This window comes from Lissotriton vulgaris, chromosome 7 (assembly GCF_964263255.1).
Source record: "Lissotriton vulgaris chromosome 7, aLisVul1.2, whole genome shotgun sequence".
NCBI lineage: Eukaryota > Metazoa > Chordata > Amphibia > Caudata > Salamandridae > Lissotriton > Lissotriton vulgaris.
The window spans coordinates 73,343,870-73,358,444 of record NC_141695.1 but is presented as its reverse complement, the minus strand read 5'-3'; the positions used below and the strand labels follow the sequence as shown (position 1 = coordinate 73,358,444).

The 14,575-nt window shown below is 43.8% G+C and overlaps 1 protein-coding gene across 1 annotated transcript; it reads left to right on the top strand.

The window, feature by feature from the left end:
* The first annotated feature begins 346 nt into the window (after nt 1–346).
* LOC147700785 (olfactory receptor 5V1-like) lies at nt 347–1,273 on the top strand. The gene has a single exon (XM_086928490.1). The coding sequence runs from the start codon at nt 347–349 to the stop codon at nt 1,271–1,273; it is 927 nt and encodes a 308-aa protein (XP_086784616.1).
* The last annotated feature ends 13,302 nt before the right edge of the window (nt 1,274–14,575 follow it).

Below are 14,575 nucleotides of genomic sequence, written 5' to 3'. Positions count from 1 at the left end.
CTAGAGCGCCCCCCAGGGCAAGTCGTTGTAAAGACTTGTGTTGTAAAAGTTGCATGGTAAAGGTCCTGCATTGTAAAAGTCGCGTTGTAAATGTTGTTTCCCACTGCACTCAGTGTCCCAGGTCTAGGAAGAAAATATAGTTAATCAAGAAAAGAGGTATTGCACTTTAGATGACGAGCGAAAAAATAGTAATACATGTTAGAATAGTAACTCCGTGCTCACCATGTTTCATTTAATTGTTTTATTTTTTGTTAATGCCTATTAGCAATCAATCAAATCAATTAACTTCAATTTATTTTATCCACAGGGTATTTTCAATTTCTAGCATTGCTGCATTGCTGGATAAATGAATAAAGAAAATCTGAGTTCCCCTGAATATTTTTTAATTGTTGGATTTTCAGATATTCCGCAGTTGCAAATTCCACTTTTTGTTGCATTTTTAATAGTTTACCTGTTAACTCTAGTAGGAAATCTTCTGATCCTTACAACAACTTACTCAAACTCACATCTGCACACACCTATGTACTTCTTCCTGACACATTTGTCCTTTCTTGATATCTGTTACGTCACAGTCCTTTTTCCACAGATGCTAGCCCACTTCTTTCTGGATGGCATACTGGTGTCTTTTACTGAATGTCTGCTACATCTGTTTTTTTACCTAGGCATGTTAACGGTTGAGATCCTCATTCTTACAGTCATGGCTTATGATCGGTATGTTGCTATCTGCAATCCTCTGCGTTACTTGACCATCATGAACAAGGCTGTGTGCATGTGGTTGGGTGCTGGAAGCTGGGGAGTGGGTCTTATAAATGCAGTTCCACATATTGTGCTTGTGTCCAAGGTCTCGTTCTGCAATTCACACACAATTAACCACTTTTTCTGTGATTTGGCAGCCCTGTTGAAGATTTCTTGCAGTGACACTTTCAGCAATGAGACACTCATTTACATCGATGGAGTTGTAATAGGAATAACGTCATTTATTTTAATCATCATATCTTATAGTAAAATTGCTGTCTCAATTATGAAAATCAAATCAAAGAGTGGGAAGGAGAAGGCCTTCTCCACGTGTGCCTCCCACCTCACTGTGGTTGTTTTATTCTTTGCATGTCTCTCTTCTACATACATGCGGCCGACATCCACATATTCAATTAAGGACAACAAGATAATGTCTTTGTCATATGTCGCTGTTACTCCACTGTGTAACCCAATTATATACTGTTTGAAAAATACAGAGTTTAAAAAAGCTCTGAGGAAATCAAAGAAAGCAACTTAAATTATGATACTGCAAGAAGGCTGCATAATTTCAGAGTTCTAAGCCAATGAAAAAGAATTTCATTTTCAAAACTGCTATTGTAATATAATTACATCCGCTGATGTATTGATCCCAACCTGTTTATGTTTTTCCAAAGTTCTGTCTTGTTGCAAGTGTTTTAGAAGAAGGCTTATTGAAAAAAGGATTTCCAAGGATGCAACCATTTAATTGCAATACGGTTTCACAAGAGGAGTGGTTGCAGAAACGTTAATAAAAGCAATAACAGCAATGCAGCAATGCTATAATAAAAGCAACATTATTATGTTTTTTTCATTTTTATTATTGTTTGTAAAAACTTTATTTCGGCCGATTAGGCCATAAACGTGCACGATAAACATTTCCTGACAATCTACGCAATTTATACAATAAATACATTTTCATAATATGTACATGATTTAAAAACACTTAGTACACAATACAATGCTCTAAAAAAGAGGAAATGACCCAAACAAACATTATAATGCACTATGACATAATACAATAAAAAGAAAACAGCAAAAGGGGTATCTCAAATTAATCCTGTCCTAGGCAAGTTTTAAAAAACTTCTCCTACTATGCCACATGGCATTTAAAAACCGTGATACTGCAAATACAATTGGAGTTTCAGTATCGTATTTTAAAACTCTAAAGGCCTTGGCACAGCGGGTAAACCCTTAATTTTTACATAATTGGGTTACCCAGTGTTTGCGGGGTAGCACGTATGCCGGGCAAAAAAATAAAACGTGCAACTCAGTTTCAACCGTTGATTTGCAGCTAGGGCACATACTCGAATTCTCCAAAGCCCATGAACTTGTGTACTCTGCCAGAAATAAGTTCCCCCATCTAAATTCCGCATACAATTTCCTCGACATTGGTTGCTGGATTACGTCCAGAAAGGATTCCTTTGTGTACGTCTCCTTTACTTGAAAAAACTCCCTGGTCAACCTGCCCTCTTTAGTACTCTCCTGTAAAAGCAGCAGATTGGATTACCTGAACTGTTTCACGAGATCCGCCCTGGATATTGTGGGACTGAATTGCTCAGGAGATAGCCAAAGATCTGGTGTACCGATCCTATTGGCAAGGCTTCTGAAGTGGGCCAACCATGGGGTTTTATTAGGATTAGGTCTGGGGAGGAGCTCTTTCAGCTCTTCTTTAAAAACGCTCATCTTGGGAGTTATCCATAGCCTCCTAAAAAATGTCAATAGCCTGGGGTGATTTCTAGACCAATGAGCTGTCTCATGAAGTTATTTTTTAGTTTTATATGTTCTATGGTGGAACTATGCCCCCAAAGCCCTGCCCCATACATAGTGGCCCCTTTGGCTTGGGCCTTATATATCTCCACTACCGGGGCAGCTGGCTTAATGGTTTATGATCTGAGCATTTTCATTATTATGTTAAATCATGAATACAAAGATCTCATTGTCGCAGCAACCTAACATTTGACAAAATACATTTTGAAATAAAAAGTTGGGATCTATTTAAGGCTTTTAAATTGATTTTGAAGGCATAATTTTAAATACATAGGGATATTTGGATATATGAACATAAGTTTATTCATTTTTGGTGTAAAGTTTAGATGTTTTACAAAATGTAAACAAAGTATACAGTTTTCTACATCATCTAGCTTTTTGTTACTTGTTAAGTTGTTTTATTTCTATTTTCCTAATTGTGCATACCTTACATCATTTTAGACATGAACTGTGCAGCCACCATGTCTTCTCTCCCAGGAATCCGCTATTAAAACTAGAAGATCACAGAAGCTTAGAGGTTTTAAATCAACAGGATTCTGTTTGTTCTCTGACATAGGTTTCCAAACATGAGTCTTTTGTGAAGGCTTCAACAATCATAAAATGCACATAAGACGATTGATGGCCACGGTGCTCAGCTCACTCATCATGAAAGCAAGTCATTGTGACCCTACAAGCGTAGCTTAGTCATCTAAGTAGAGTTATACAAAACAGCAATCCCTGTCAATTACATGAGGGCCAAGAAAGAGGCCCATTCTCTGTAATGTTTTTCACAGTATTGTCTCTTTTGAGTATTGTAGTCTATAAAATTAAAATGTGTCTTTATGTTAGGTGGTAGAGAGGTTTTTCTTCATTAAACGTGTGCCATTACTAATGAGACATTCAAAAATTAGGTACTCGTCTAATTTTTTGTTTTTTGCCTCTATCCCCTCACCCAATTCTATTTAGTCAATGGTTGGTGAATATGATATTGAAATATTTCCCTACCTCCAAATTCATACGTAAGTTGCTCTGGCTCCTGGTAGAAAGGGGAATTCAATTCAAGTCCTTGTGTATCTCTCACAGACTTTTCCATGCCCACGCCCCCTTTTTTATTTAATCTTCTCATCCCCTATGTACCAGAACGTGCCCTTCACTCCTCTAATAAACATCTGTTACGTGTTCTCTATGTAAGAAGTACATGGGCAGGAGGCTGGTCATTCCGGGCTTTAGAGTAATCACTCTGGGAAACCCTCCCAAGTACTATCAAGAGCAAACAGGATCAAAGGGTTTACAGGAGGGCAGTTAACACCTGGTTCTTCCATGAATAATCCTTGGTTCCGCTTCCATCTTCAGTTGGCATCTGCGGATCTAGCTCTGGGTTGCCCCGTCAATAGGGCAGCCATGCGCTTTACAAATTCAATAACATATCCTTTCAATCATACAAAACCAATGTAATTCAGTAGGTCAAAGTTATCAAAGCTAACTGTAACTTACGCCCACACAATGCACTCGTTATGACCTTAGTTACTACATCACTCATGATATGTCAGATAACTATAACAGCTGAATTTCTCTAGTTTCAGACCAGTGTAATTTAAGCCTAACTATAAAGTCCCAGTAACCCATAGATTTTTGAGTGAATTTCCAAGTTTTTAAAACAATTCTATTTCCTAAGAATAACATCACTGTAACCATTGTTTTCAGTGTATTTCTATGGGTGTTTTTTAATTCTGTTTCCTAACTATAAGATCCCAGTAACCTTTGTCAGTAAATCCTGGTGATTTTTAAAATGTATTTCCTAACTGTAACCTGTAACCTTTGAGAGTGGGTCTGTGAATGGCTGTATGGGTTGGTTAGTGGGTGTGTGAGTCCCTGAGTCGGTGACTGAGTTTGTGCCTGAATGTAAAAATGGGTCTGAGAAGGTTGTGTGAGTCTCAGAGTGGGTCTCTGAGTGGGTCCATACGTGCCTGAGTGGGTCTGGCAGTGGGTGCATCAGTCTCAGAGTGGGTCTGTGAATGGTAACTAGGCCTGGGCATAACATTCTGCTCCGCTCATGAAGTTTGTGAAGTTCGGCAACTGCACCTGCTGTGGATAATGCAGAGTTACGGATAAACTCTGCACTAATGGAGCAGAATTGTTTTGTGCCACAGGTGAGCGTTATCAAGTGCGAGTGACCATGGCTACAAACTGCAGTGCACCAGGAGGACTAGGCCTTTTGCAAAGTGTTTGAGAAAGAAGGCAGGGCCTCCGACTATGTCTTGGTAAACGAGATGAAGGGAACCTACTTGTGGCAACAATAGGGGGTTTTGGCCACCAATAATCCTCATCAGCCAAGGGGGCTTCATCCCCTAACCAGTTGTGCACCAGGAGGACCCTGTGCAGCTAAGGAAGGGACAAGGCCTTCAATCAAGTCTCAGTGATATGCTGTGGTGGAATAACTTTAGGCAATAATAAGGGTTCTTGGCTCCAACAACCCGTATCAGTCAAGGGGACTTCACGCCTCAACCAGTAGTGCATCAGGAGGCCTCTTTGCAGAGTGGATGGGGAAAGGGTTGGGCCTCTGACGGGGTCTCAGCAATTCTCAGAAAGCTTGTCTCTGACCTTTATTTTGTCTCTTTCTTCTCATTTCTGACATTTATTTTCCATTTTTGCTCGTTTCTCATCATTTCTCCTTATATCGCACCTTGTGTTGCCTCGTACTTCTCATTGCTGTCCTTTATTTTGCCTCTTTCTGCTAATTTCCCACCTTTATCATCTCTCCTTTGGCTCGTTTCTGAGCTCTTTCTGCTTGTTTCTATTCTCTAATCTGCCTCTTGCTGCTCATTTCTTAGCTTTATTTAGCCTCTTATTTAGGCTCTTTTTCTTCATTGTCAAACTGTAATCTGCCTCTTTCTGCTCATTTCTGACCGTCATTCCGCCTCTTGCTGCTCGTTTCCAACCTCTATTTTGCCTTTTTCTCCTCGTTTCTGACATTTATTCTGCCTTTTTATGCTAATTTCTCACTTTTATTTAGCATCTTTGTGCTCGTTGCTGACATTTATTCTGCCTCGTTTTGCTTGTTTCTGACCTTCATTTGGCCTCTTTGTGCTATTGCCAGGGGAGCCTCAAGGCACCTGTGGCCCCAGCGGACTCCCTGCCTCCTACAATCTTCCTGTGTGTGAAAGCAATTTCTCTGTTTCTCTGCTTGGCTGACATCAAGCAGGGAAACAGACAAGAGCTTTGCTTCCAGCAAGTGAGAACATTTTGACAGCTCTTGCTTGCTGAAAGAAGAGCGTTTGTTGTGATTCAGCAGGAGCAGTTAAAGGTCCCACCAAGCCACAGCAAAACAGCTTCGGCAATGCGCACTCCAAGACATTAACAGAAGCTGGCCTTGGGCGTGTGGCAGTCGCCAGGGCCATCTATAGCTTCAGGCAGAGGTCAGCGCAGCCTCCTCTATTGTAGTACACAGTCCTGAGAAGGTGGGATTCCCCAGGGCTATGGGGCGGTCACACAGCCTCCACTAAATGTGAATAAATTGTCCCAGGGAGAGCACAGCCCCCCGGTCTGAGGGGGTCATCCATAGCCAGTGCATGAATTAGATTTTTAGCCCTAAGGAGGTGGTGATCCCTGGGGCTCCAGATGGGGGCGGGGGGGTCACACAGTCACTGATGCAATTAATTTCAGATTTTATCTTGGGAGGTGGCAGTCCCCAGGGTGCAGGGGTTTATCAGGGGGTTTTTACAAGAAAATCCCTCCATAAATAAAAAGAAATGGGGTGGTGGTCCCCGAGGTTTTATAAGCTGGAGGAGAAGGGACCCGTGAGCCATCCTCCTGTTTTTTATGATATGCCCCCGGGACCTGGCCTAACCTGTAATCATTTTAAAGCAAGCACAGGAGCCTGCACTTGTTGTTTTTTACTTATCTTTTTCTGTGAATTCACAAAATTGTGTTTTGGCGGCAATTCGATTTTTGGGCCTTGCGGGATCCCAAGGGGTTCACCAACACTAAGGCTTTATTTATTCCTACCCTGCCCACTTTCCTTTTTTAGAGTTTTTTGTGGGAATATGGCTGCCAACACTTCCTGGTTGAAGTGTTGGCAGCCAGTCAGAGCTCTGCAATGCCCTGCACAAGATTGTTATTATTCTCTTATATGTCCCAACAACTATTGAATGGATTTACATTTAATAACAAAAAGTAACATCTGTGAAACTAAATCTACTTTTATGTCAAATTTAGTGTAATTCCATCCTGCCATTCAGGCTCAAGACGTGTTCAAAGTTCCTATGAGAATTTGGGGAAAACACACTTTTTTGACACCCCTTTTTCTCAGCCCCCACTATGGATCACCCTGAAACTTTCCATGCAAAACAAGAATCGCTGACACACATTGTACCCAAAAATTCCTAAAGAGTCGTCAAATGGCGCCAAGATATAGGCAAGTCAAAAAACGCTTTTCCTATGGAAACTATCATTTCTATCTGGTAACTCTCAGTAGGGCGAAACAGCCTTTACAACACAGCTGTAACAATGCACAGCCTTTTCCACATGTATGTTACTACGTGCCTACCGTTACAACACAGAGCCATGACCATGCATGCCTTCACAATGAATTATGTTTTAAAGACATGAACGGCAATTGTATATGCATGGTAATAGTGGCAAAGGCATACTCAATCAGCATTGTTAACACAGAAGACAAAGAGACCCTCTGAAACCGGCGAATTATTCCACTTCAGCTTAAAAAATAAATCAGCCTAAACAATTGGAACTGTTATGGTCTCTTCCCCATGAAGGTAAAGGAGATTACATCCAAGGGCTTGGGGTGGGTGGCTTCAATGCTAATGCTACAGCGGGTCCACTTTCAGGGCTCACAACTAGAAGTGGGTGTTTTTAGGACAGGGGGACAGGAGCATAGTGCCAGTGTCGAATTTTGGGGCTCAGGGCTCAGGGCTAGGGCCATGTCTTTGTTTAAGGTTGAGGAGTTGTGCCACGGTCTGGTTTTAGAGCTTAGGGCTGGTGCTGGGTTTTATATTTTAGGGCTGGGGGTTGCGTTGGAGTTCGGTTTTAGGTCCCTGGGCTTGAGCCAAGTTTAATTTTAAGAGCTAGTGATCATGAAGGGCTGTGCAGGGGTCCAGAAAAACCTTTACTATGCATATGTCTTTAACATACATGCATTTACAATAAAATTAATTTTAAAGGCATTAGTGTTAAAAGGCTATGCGTAGCACTAGCATTTGCGTTGTAACAGCTGCATTGGATTGCATGGATTTCATAATTGATTCAACCCTACCACATAATTTGGCCCTTTCCTGCAACCTACATCTAGAGACCCTGGGTGTAGTCATGCGTTATACTCTCCATTTTGTACCCTAAGCCCAGTCTTTCCTGGGCCTTTACACAGCTTTTCCTATTGTGGCCTAAAATGTATACTGGCCCTTAACTTCATTTCCCTAAATTACATTCTGTATTTAATTACTTAGGTATTTGCCTACCAGATGCAACCTGTTACAAGATTGGGATTCACCTTTTTCACATAAGATGGTAAATTTCCTCTATCTGTATTTGTGCATCATACTATAAATAGAATTCGCCCCATTCTTCATCCCTCTAGACTCCTCATTTTTGGTATTGGAATTGTCATGTTGCATGAGGGATTTATGATCACAGATGGAATTGTCTTTCAGTAGCTGAGGAGCAAAGTGAGGATGTTTGGTGCACAATGCAGTGTGTGCCTTTGCAAGGTTGTCTCTGGGGTATCCTGAATCAAAGCACATAGTTTGTCATGGTTCCACACAGAGGATGAGTCATTTATCTGGTCATGTGTGATACTGTCCTATTATGTATACAAGAGTTTGGGGACCAGATTTACTAATGTCTCATGCAGTGAGTGCTGCATGAAAAGGAGAGTGCCACATTTACAGAAATATGGCATCTTCTCACCTCTTCCCTAATGCAGGTGCAGAAATATGCTGATGTATGCCAAGAAAATACCTTTGTACTGTAGTGCAGAGATGACTCTGTGAGTTGAACATAGGTTTTGTACTGGAGGGGAACCCTTCCAGTACAAAATACCATGCTTTACTAACTCAAAAGGTTTTCACACATTGTATGTGTGCTGTACAGTGCAACATACAAAGTCAGAAAAGAAAGCATTTACTTTTCATAGCGCCTATTTGAAATGGGCGCGATTTTCTCAAATAAATCCTATCTACTTGTTTAAGGAATTAGGGTTTAGTGTCAGAAACTTTGGGTAGTTGCATGGGAATGACCTTGCACCACCCATGGTACACCCCGACCCCCATTTCACAAAGCAAAGCAAATCAGCACTACATTGAAGTGTTTTCCAGCACTGTTCAAGATTAGCACTGGAAAGTAAATTAGTAAGAATTATGTAGCGTCATTTTGCGTCACTTTTGTGACACAAACACAGTGTAAAATCTTAGTAAATAGACCCCTTGATGTGCAAGTGTATGAGATAGTGCGGAATATTGCATGAATGTGTGTGATATTTAATGGAAGACAATTGCTGTACAGATGTCTGATATGCCAACCTCATTGTGTTTACTAGTGTAATTTCATAATGTTTTTTTCTTGCTTATATGAGTATACGTCATTATACATGATACGGTGAAGCCCTGAGTTGCCCCTGCACTGGCGCTAATTTAGCCACTTAGCACGAAAGCAGACACCCTTGGAACATAGTGCAAGCATGGCTGCGGTGCAGGGGAAGATTGTTTATTTGCAGGAAGATGGCCCTTCCTGCACATAGACAATCTGAGAAGGCATTTTGTACCTTCTATCTGTGCTGCTTAAGCAGAATGTCATTTTTTTTAATGATTGTTTATGTGCACGAAGAGACACCTTATTGCACATAAAAAATCAGAGGCATTTTGCTGTTTCTATCTGTGCTGCACAACTTAGCACACATAGAAATAGCAAAAACAAGTCAAAATTAAAATCTCGCCTTGTTGTGCCAAGCATTCAACATTGTGAAGGAACTCTCCAACCCCAGCTCCAACACCAACGACATCCCACCTTCGCAAGACCTGTGCGACTCTCTGGCCACCTTCTTCCATCGCAAGATCGCAGACACCCACGACAGCTTCAACGCCGCAACCGCCCTGGCAACCACTGAGACCCCCGCCCCTACGACCATCATCCGCACCAACCGCCTACTCTTCTGGACCAACATCAACGACGATGACACCGTAAAGATCATGAACACACCCTGTCAGACCTGTGGCCTCACCACATCTTCAACAAAGCCAGCAACACCATTGCACCCCATCTCTGGAAAGCCATCAATATTTCTTTTGAGACAGCGACCTTTCCCGAGAGTTGGAAGCACGCCAAGATCAACGCCCATTCCAGGCGAAGGTCATCGAGAAGACCGTCAACAAACAACTGACCAGATCCAGTCCGGGATCCGCAGCAACCGAAACTGCCCTCATCTACACCACCGACGACATCAGATCCCTGCTAGATAACAGAAAAACATCCTCCTGGACCTGTCAGCCGCCTTCAACACTGTCTGCCACCGCACACTATGAACATGCTTCTATGACGCCGGAATCCAAGAGAAGGCCCTAAACTGGACCACCTCCTTCATCTCCGGCAGAACACAGAGCGTCCGCCCCTTCTGCTCCGAAGCCACCGAGATCATCCGCGGCATACCCCAGGGCTCATCTTCCAGCCCAATGCTGTTCAATATCTACATGGCACCGCTCGCCTACGTCGTCCGACTGCACGACCTTAACATCATCTCTTACGCCGATGACACCAAGCTCATCCTCTCTCTCACCAAGGACCCCTGCACCACTAAAACCAACCTCCATAAAGGAATGAAGGCCGTCTCCGAATGAATGAGGAACAGCCGACTGAAGCTGAACTCGGACAAGAGTACTTCTTCCTGGCAGAGTATCAACAGTGTACTGAAGAGTTGGGGTCTGAGGTCCTTCTTCACAGTTGCACGTTTGTTGAAGCATACATTTAATGTACTGGGTCTTTATATAAAACTTTTCAAACTTTACTTCAGCTACTATTGCTACAATCTATTTGGTCCTCTGATGGATCTTGCTCTGTGCTGAAAGGAATTAGGATACTTGGGAATGCGTAATTATCCTGTGAGGACCTGGAATAAGATAAATAATAAACGTTATGCAAGTTTAATACCTTACAAAGAGCTTAAGCCAGGGACAATAATGACTCAGAATCAGCAGAAAATACTGTCACAAACATTTATCCAAGACATTTAGCAGTGTAATTATAGATTAACTAGCATTTGGAAATGTAATGATGGCTCAAAGTTCACCCTGACTCAAGAGATCAAACAAAATGTGAGTTTACTATGGATTTACTACAGGCTAGAGAAGGCCATAGCGTGAGCAAAGGTACTCATACAAACCAAATTCAAGATAGTTCAGTAAGTTCCAAGAATGCAGGTTCCAGTCTTTAAACAGGTTGTTTGCTCCTCTCCTTTATGCAGCACAAATGCAACAGATGACAATCTGAAAAAATGGGCCCCTTTGAGCCTAAGAGGGTTCACAGCGCAAGCCTACAAGCTGGTAGAACAGCGTCATAGTTTGGTTAGATCAAATTTGAGTTTGTCATCTTCTGCTCAGCCAGATAGAGCAAAAGGGTTCAAGCACAATAGAAAGAGCCCCCTCACCATTTTGGATAGTTATACTCCATAATTCCCGGGTTTACACTAAGCATGGGCGTAAAATCGTTCCGTTCGCGGTATTTGCGGATTTTCGGCAATTTCGCGATCCGCGAATTTGGCAAATTTGCCCGCAAATCCTCAAATTCGCACGCTGCGGATTTTTTTGCTTGGTTGCGCTTGACAAATACAATATCGCGGCGCACGGCGTTCACTTACCTTGATTCTGCATTCGAAAGAGTTGTTTTTCTCCTTATTGCCTGATCCCGCAGGAGTTTGTCGACGGCGAGTACGTCATCGTGGCCCGCGATCACGCATCTCAGGAGTAAACAATTGCGAACGAGTAGATGCGGCGGGCAGCAACAATCTTGCGCTCGTGAAATTGTAAAATTTGCAATTCTGCACAAGAAATCCACCAGCAGGCAGCATAAACCTTCTGAAAATGATGATTTTTATCAAAATAACTCCTTAGGTTGACATTTGTCTGCACTTTTTTGTGCAAGGAGTCCATTTTGGGGGGGGGGGAAGGAAGGAAGTGCTCCACACTTCCTGTTTCTGTCCAACAGGCTCCTCCCAGTGCTTTGTCCATGTCCTGGCCACTTTCATTTGGATCTTGACCTGGAAGGATTACTTTTTGTGGATGCTGCTGGATATTTGGATTTGAGGATTTTTTGACTTTCTTTGGATCACTTTTGGATTAGAAATTTCACAAGTAAGTTGATGTTGTTTGTTTGGGGCATTACAGTTGCTGCAACTACAATTTTGGAACTTTTTCAGAACATTAAATAAAATATATTGTGGGTAGCCACAGTATCCAGTAGGACCTGGGTTAGTTATGGGTGCATGATACAATTGTTTTTGTTGAATTTCAACATCATTTAGGACATGAATGGCATTGGATTGGGGTGATTTTTGTGTGTTTTTCGATTTTTTGGCTGTTGTTGGGGCCTTTTGCACAGGGGTACTCAGTGGTGCATGGGTTGAGTCTTTCTGTGGGGTCTCTTGAATGTAAACATCATGGAGGGCATAGATGGCATTGGATTGTGGTGATTTTTGCGTGTTTTTCAACTTTTTGGGGTGGAGTTGGGGCCTGGCCATGTGGGTTGGGGCCATTTTGAGGCCTGGTCCAGGCAGGGCCTAGCCATGTGGGTGGGGTTCAAGGGGCTATTTGGAAGCCAGGCAGTGTGCTTTGTGCCATAGGCCTGCACCTAGTCTGTCCTGCTTTCATCCATAATGCCCAGGGGTACTCAGTGGTGCCTGGACCGAGTCTTTCTATGGGGTGTCTTGAATGTAAATATCATTGAAGGCATGGATGGCATTGGATTGCTGTGATTTCTGTGTGTTTTTCGACTTTTTGGGGGGTTGTTGGGGCCTGGCCATGTGGGTGGGGGCCATTTTGAGGCCTGGTCCAGGCAGGGCCTGGCCATGTTGCTGGGGGTGAAGGCCCAGGGTCCATTTTGAAGCCAGGCAGTGTGCCCTAGGCCTGCATCCAGTTTGCATTGTTTTCACCCATTATTCTCAAAGGGTGTCAGTGGTGCATGGACCGAGTCTTTCAGTGGGGTCTCTTGAATTTAAACATCATTGAGGGCATGGATAGCATTGGATTTTGGTGATTGTTTTGTGTTTTCCGACTTTTGGGGTTGTTGTTGGGGCCTGGCCATGTGGTTGGGGGTCGAGGGGCCATTTCGAAGCCAGGCAGTGTGCTTTGTGCCATAGGCCTGCACCCAGTCTGCCCTGCTTCATCCATTATGCCCAGGGGTACTTAGTGGTGCATGGACCGAGTCTTTCTGTGGGGTGTCTTGAATGTAAACATCATTGAGGGCATGGATGGCATTGGATTGGTGTGATTTCTGTGTGTTTTTTGACTGTTTGGGGGGTTGTTGGGGCCTGGCCATGTGGGTGGGGGCAATTTTGAGGCCTGGTCCAGGGCCTGGCCATGTGGGTGGTGGTCTGGGGGCCATTTGAAAGCCAGGCAGTGTGTGTTGTGCCATAGGCCTGCACCCAGTCTCCCCTGCTTTCATCCATTATGCCCAGGGGTACTCAGTGATGCATGAACCGAGTCTTTCTGTGGGGTGTCTTGAATTTAAAAATCATTGAGGGCATGGATGTCATTGGATTGTGGTGATTTCTGTGTGTTTTTCAACTTGTGGGGGTGTTATTGGGGCCTGGCCATGTGGGTGGGGGCCATTTTGAGGCCTGGTCCAGGCAGGGGATGGCCATTTTGCTGGGGGTGAAGGGTCCATTTTGAAGCCAAGCAGTGTGCTCAGGCCTGCACCCAGTTTGCCTTGCTTACACCCATTATGCCCAGGGGTACTTAGTGGTGCATGGATCAAGTCTTTCTCTGGGGTCTCTTGAATTTAAACATCATTAAGGGCATGGATGGCATTGGATTGTGGTGATTTCTGTGTGTTTTTCGACTTTTGGGGGTGTTGTTGGGGCCTGGCCATGTGGGTGGGGGCATTTTGAATGATGGACCAGGGCCTGGCCATGTGGGTTGGGGTCTGGGGGCCATTTGGAAGCCAGGTAGTGTGCTTTGTGCCATAGGCCTGCACCCAGTCTGCCCTGCTTTCATCCATTATGCCCAGGGGTACTCAGTCAGTGGTGCATGAAACAACCCTCTCTGTGTGGTCTCTATCTTCTATTAATGTAAACATCCTTTTTTTATTTCAAATACATTTGCAATTTTTATTTTTGAGGGTGTGTATAATAAATGCCTTCCTTCAAACTATTAATTGAAGCGCTACAAATGCAACATTTATTTAAGTGATGTTCCCCTTGCTTCCTTTGCTTTTAGGTGCACAAAGACGAATCATCAGCCTCATCGTTCATCAGTGCCAGGAAGAAGTCCTGCTGCGGTGTGTGCAGCACAACGTCACGTCTGGCCACAGACAACTCTGCAACTTGTGCAACTGTGGCCTGCTGTTCTGACATCTGAAGAAGATGGCCCCAAAAAAATTTGCCCACAGCTCCTCTAGCAAGAAAGTTGCCAGTAAGGAGCAGAAGACGCAAGTGGCTCCACTTACCACGGAGACTGGTGTGCCGACCGCCAAATTATTTGGGAAAAAAATAAGTAAGCCTGCAGCAGCAGCGCTTTTGCCTGAATCATCATTTGCATTACGCCCAGAGGAGAAACCTGAAATAACCTTCCCCGGGCTGTCGAGACCCATTACCGCCAGCCTCCCGCCGCCCTGCTGTTTTGTGACACCTGACAGCGGGGCCGCCGAGTGGAGTGAGGCGAGGGGCTGCCTACAACTTCCGGCAGCCCTCTAGGTCTCCAGCCCCACCGTCATCACTTCGCGCCAGGAGGCGCATAAAGGTCCTCACTGTTCCCCCTCGCGGGACGCTGGGCGAAGCCTGGGCCAAGGGTGGGCCCGTCCTAGCCCGTCACAGACCGGAGAAGACTGGGCTGGGCCCACC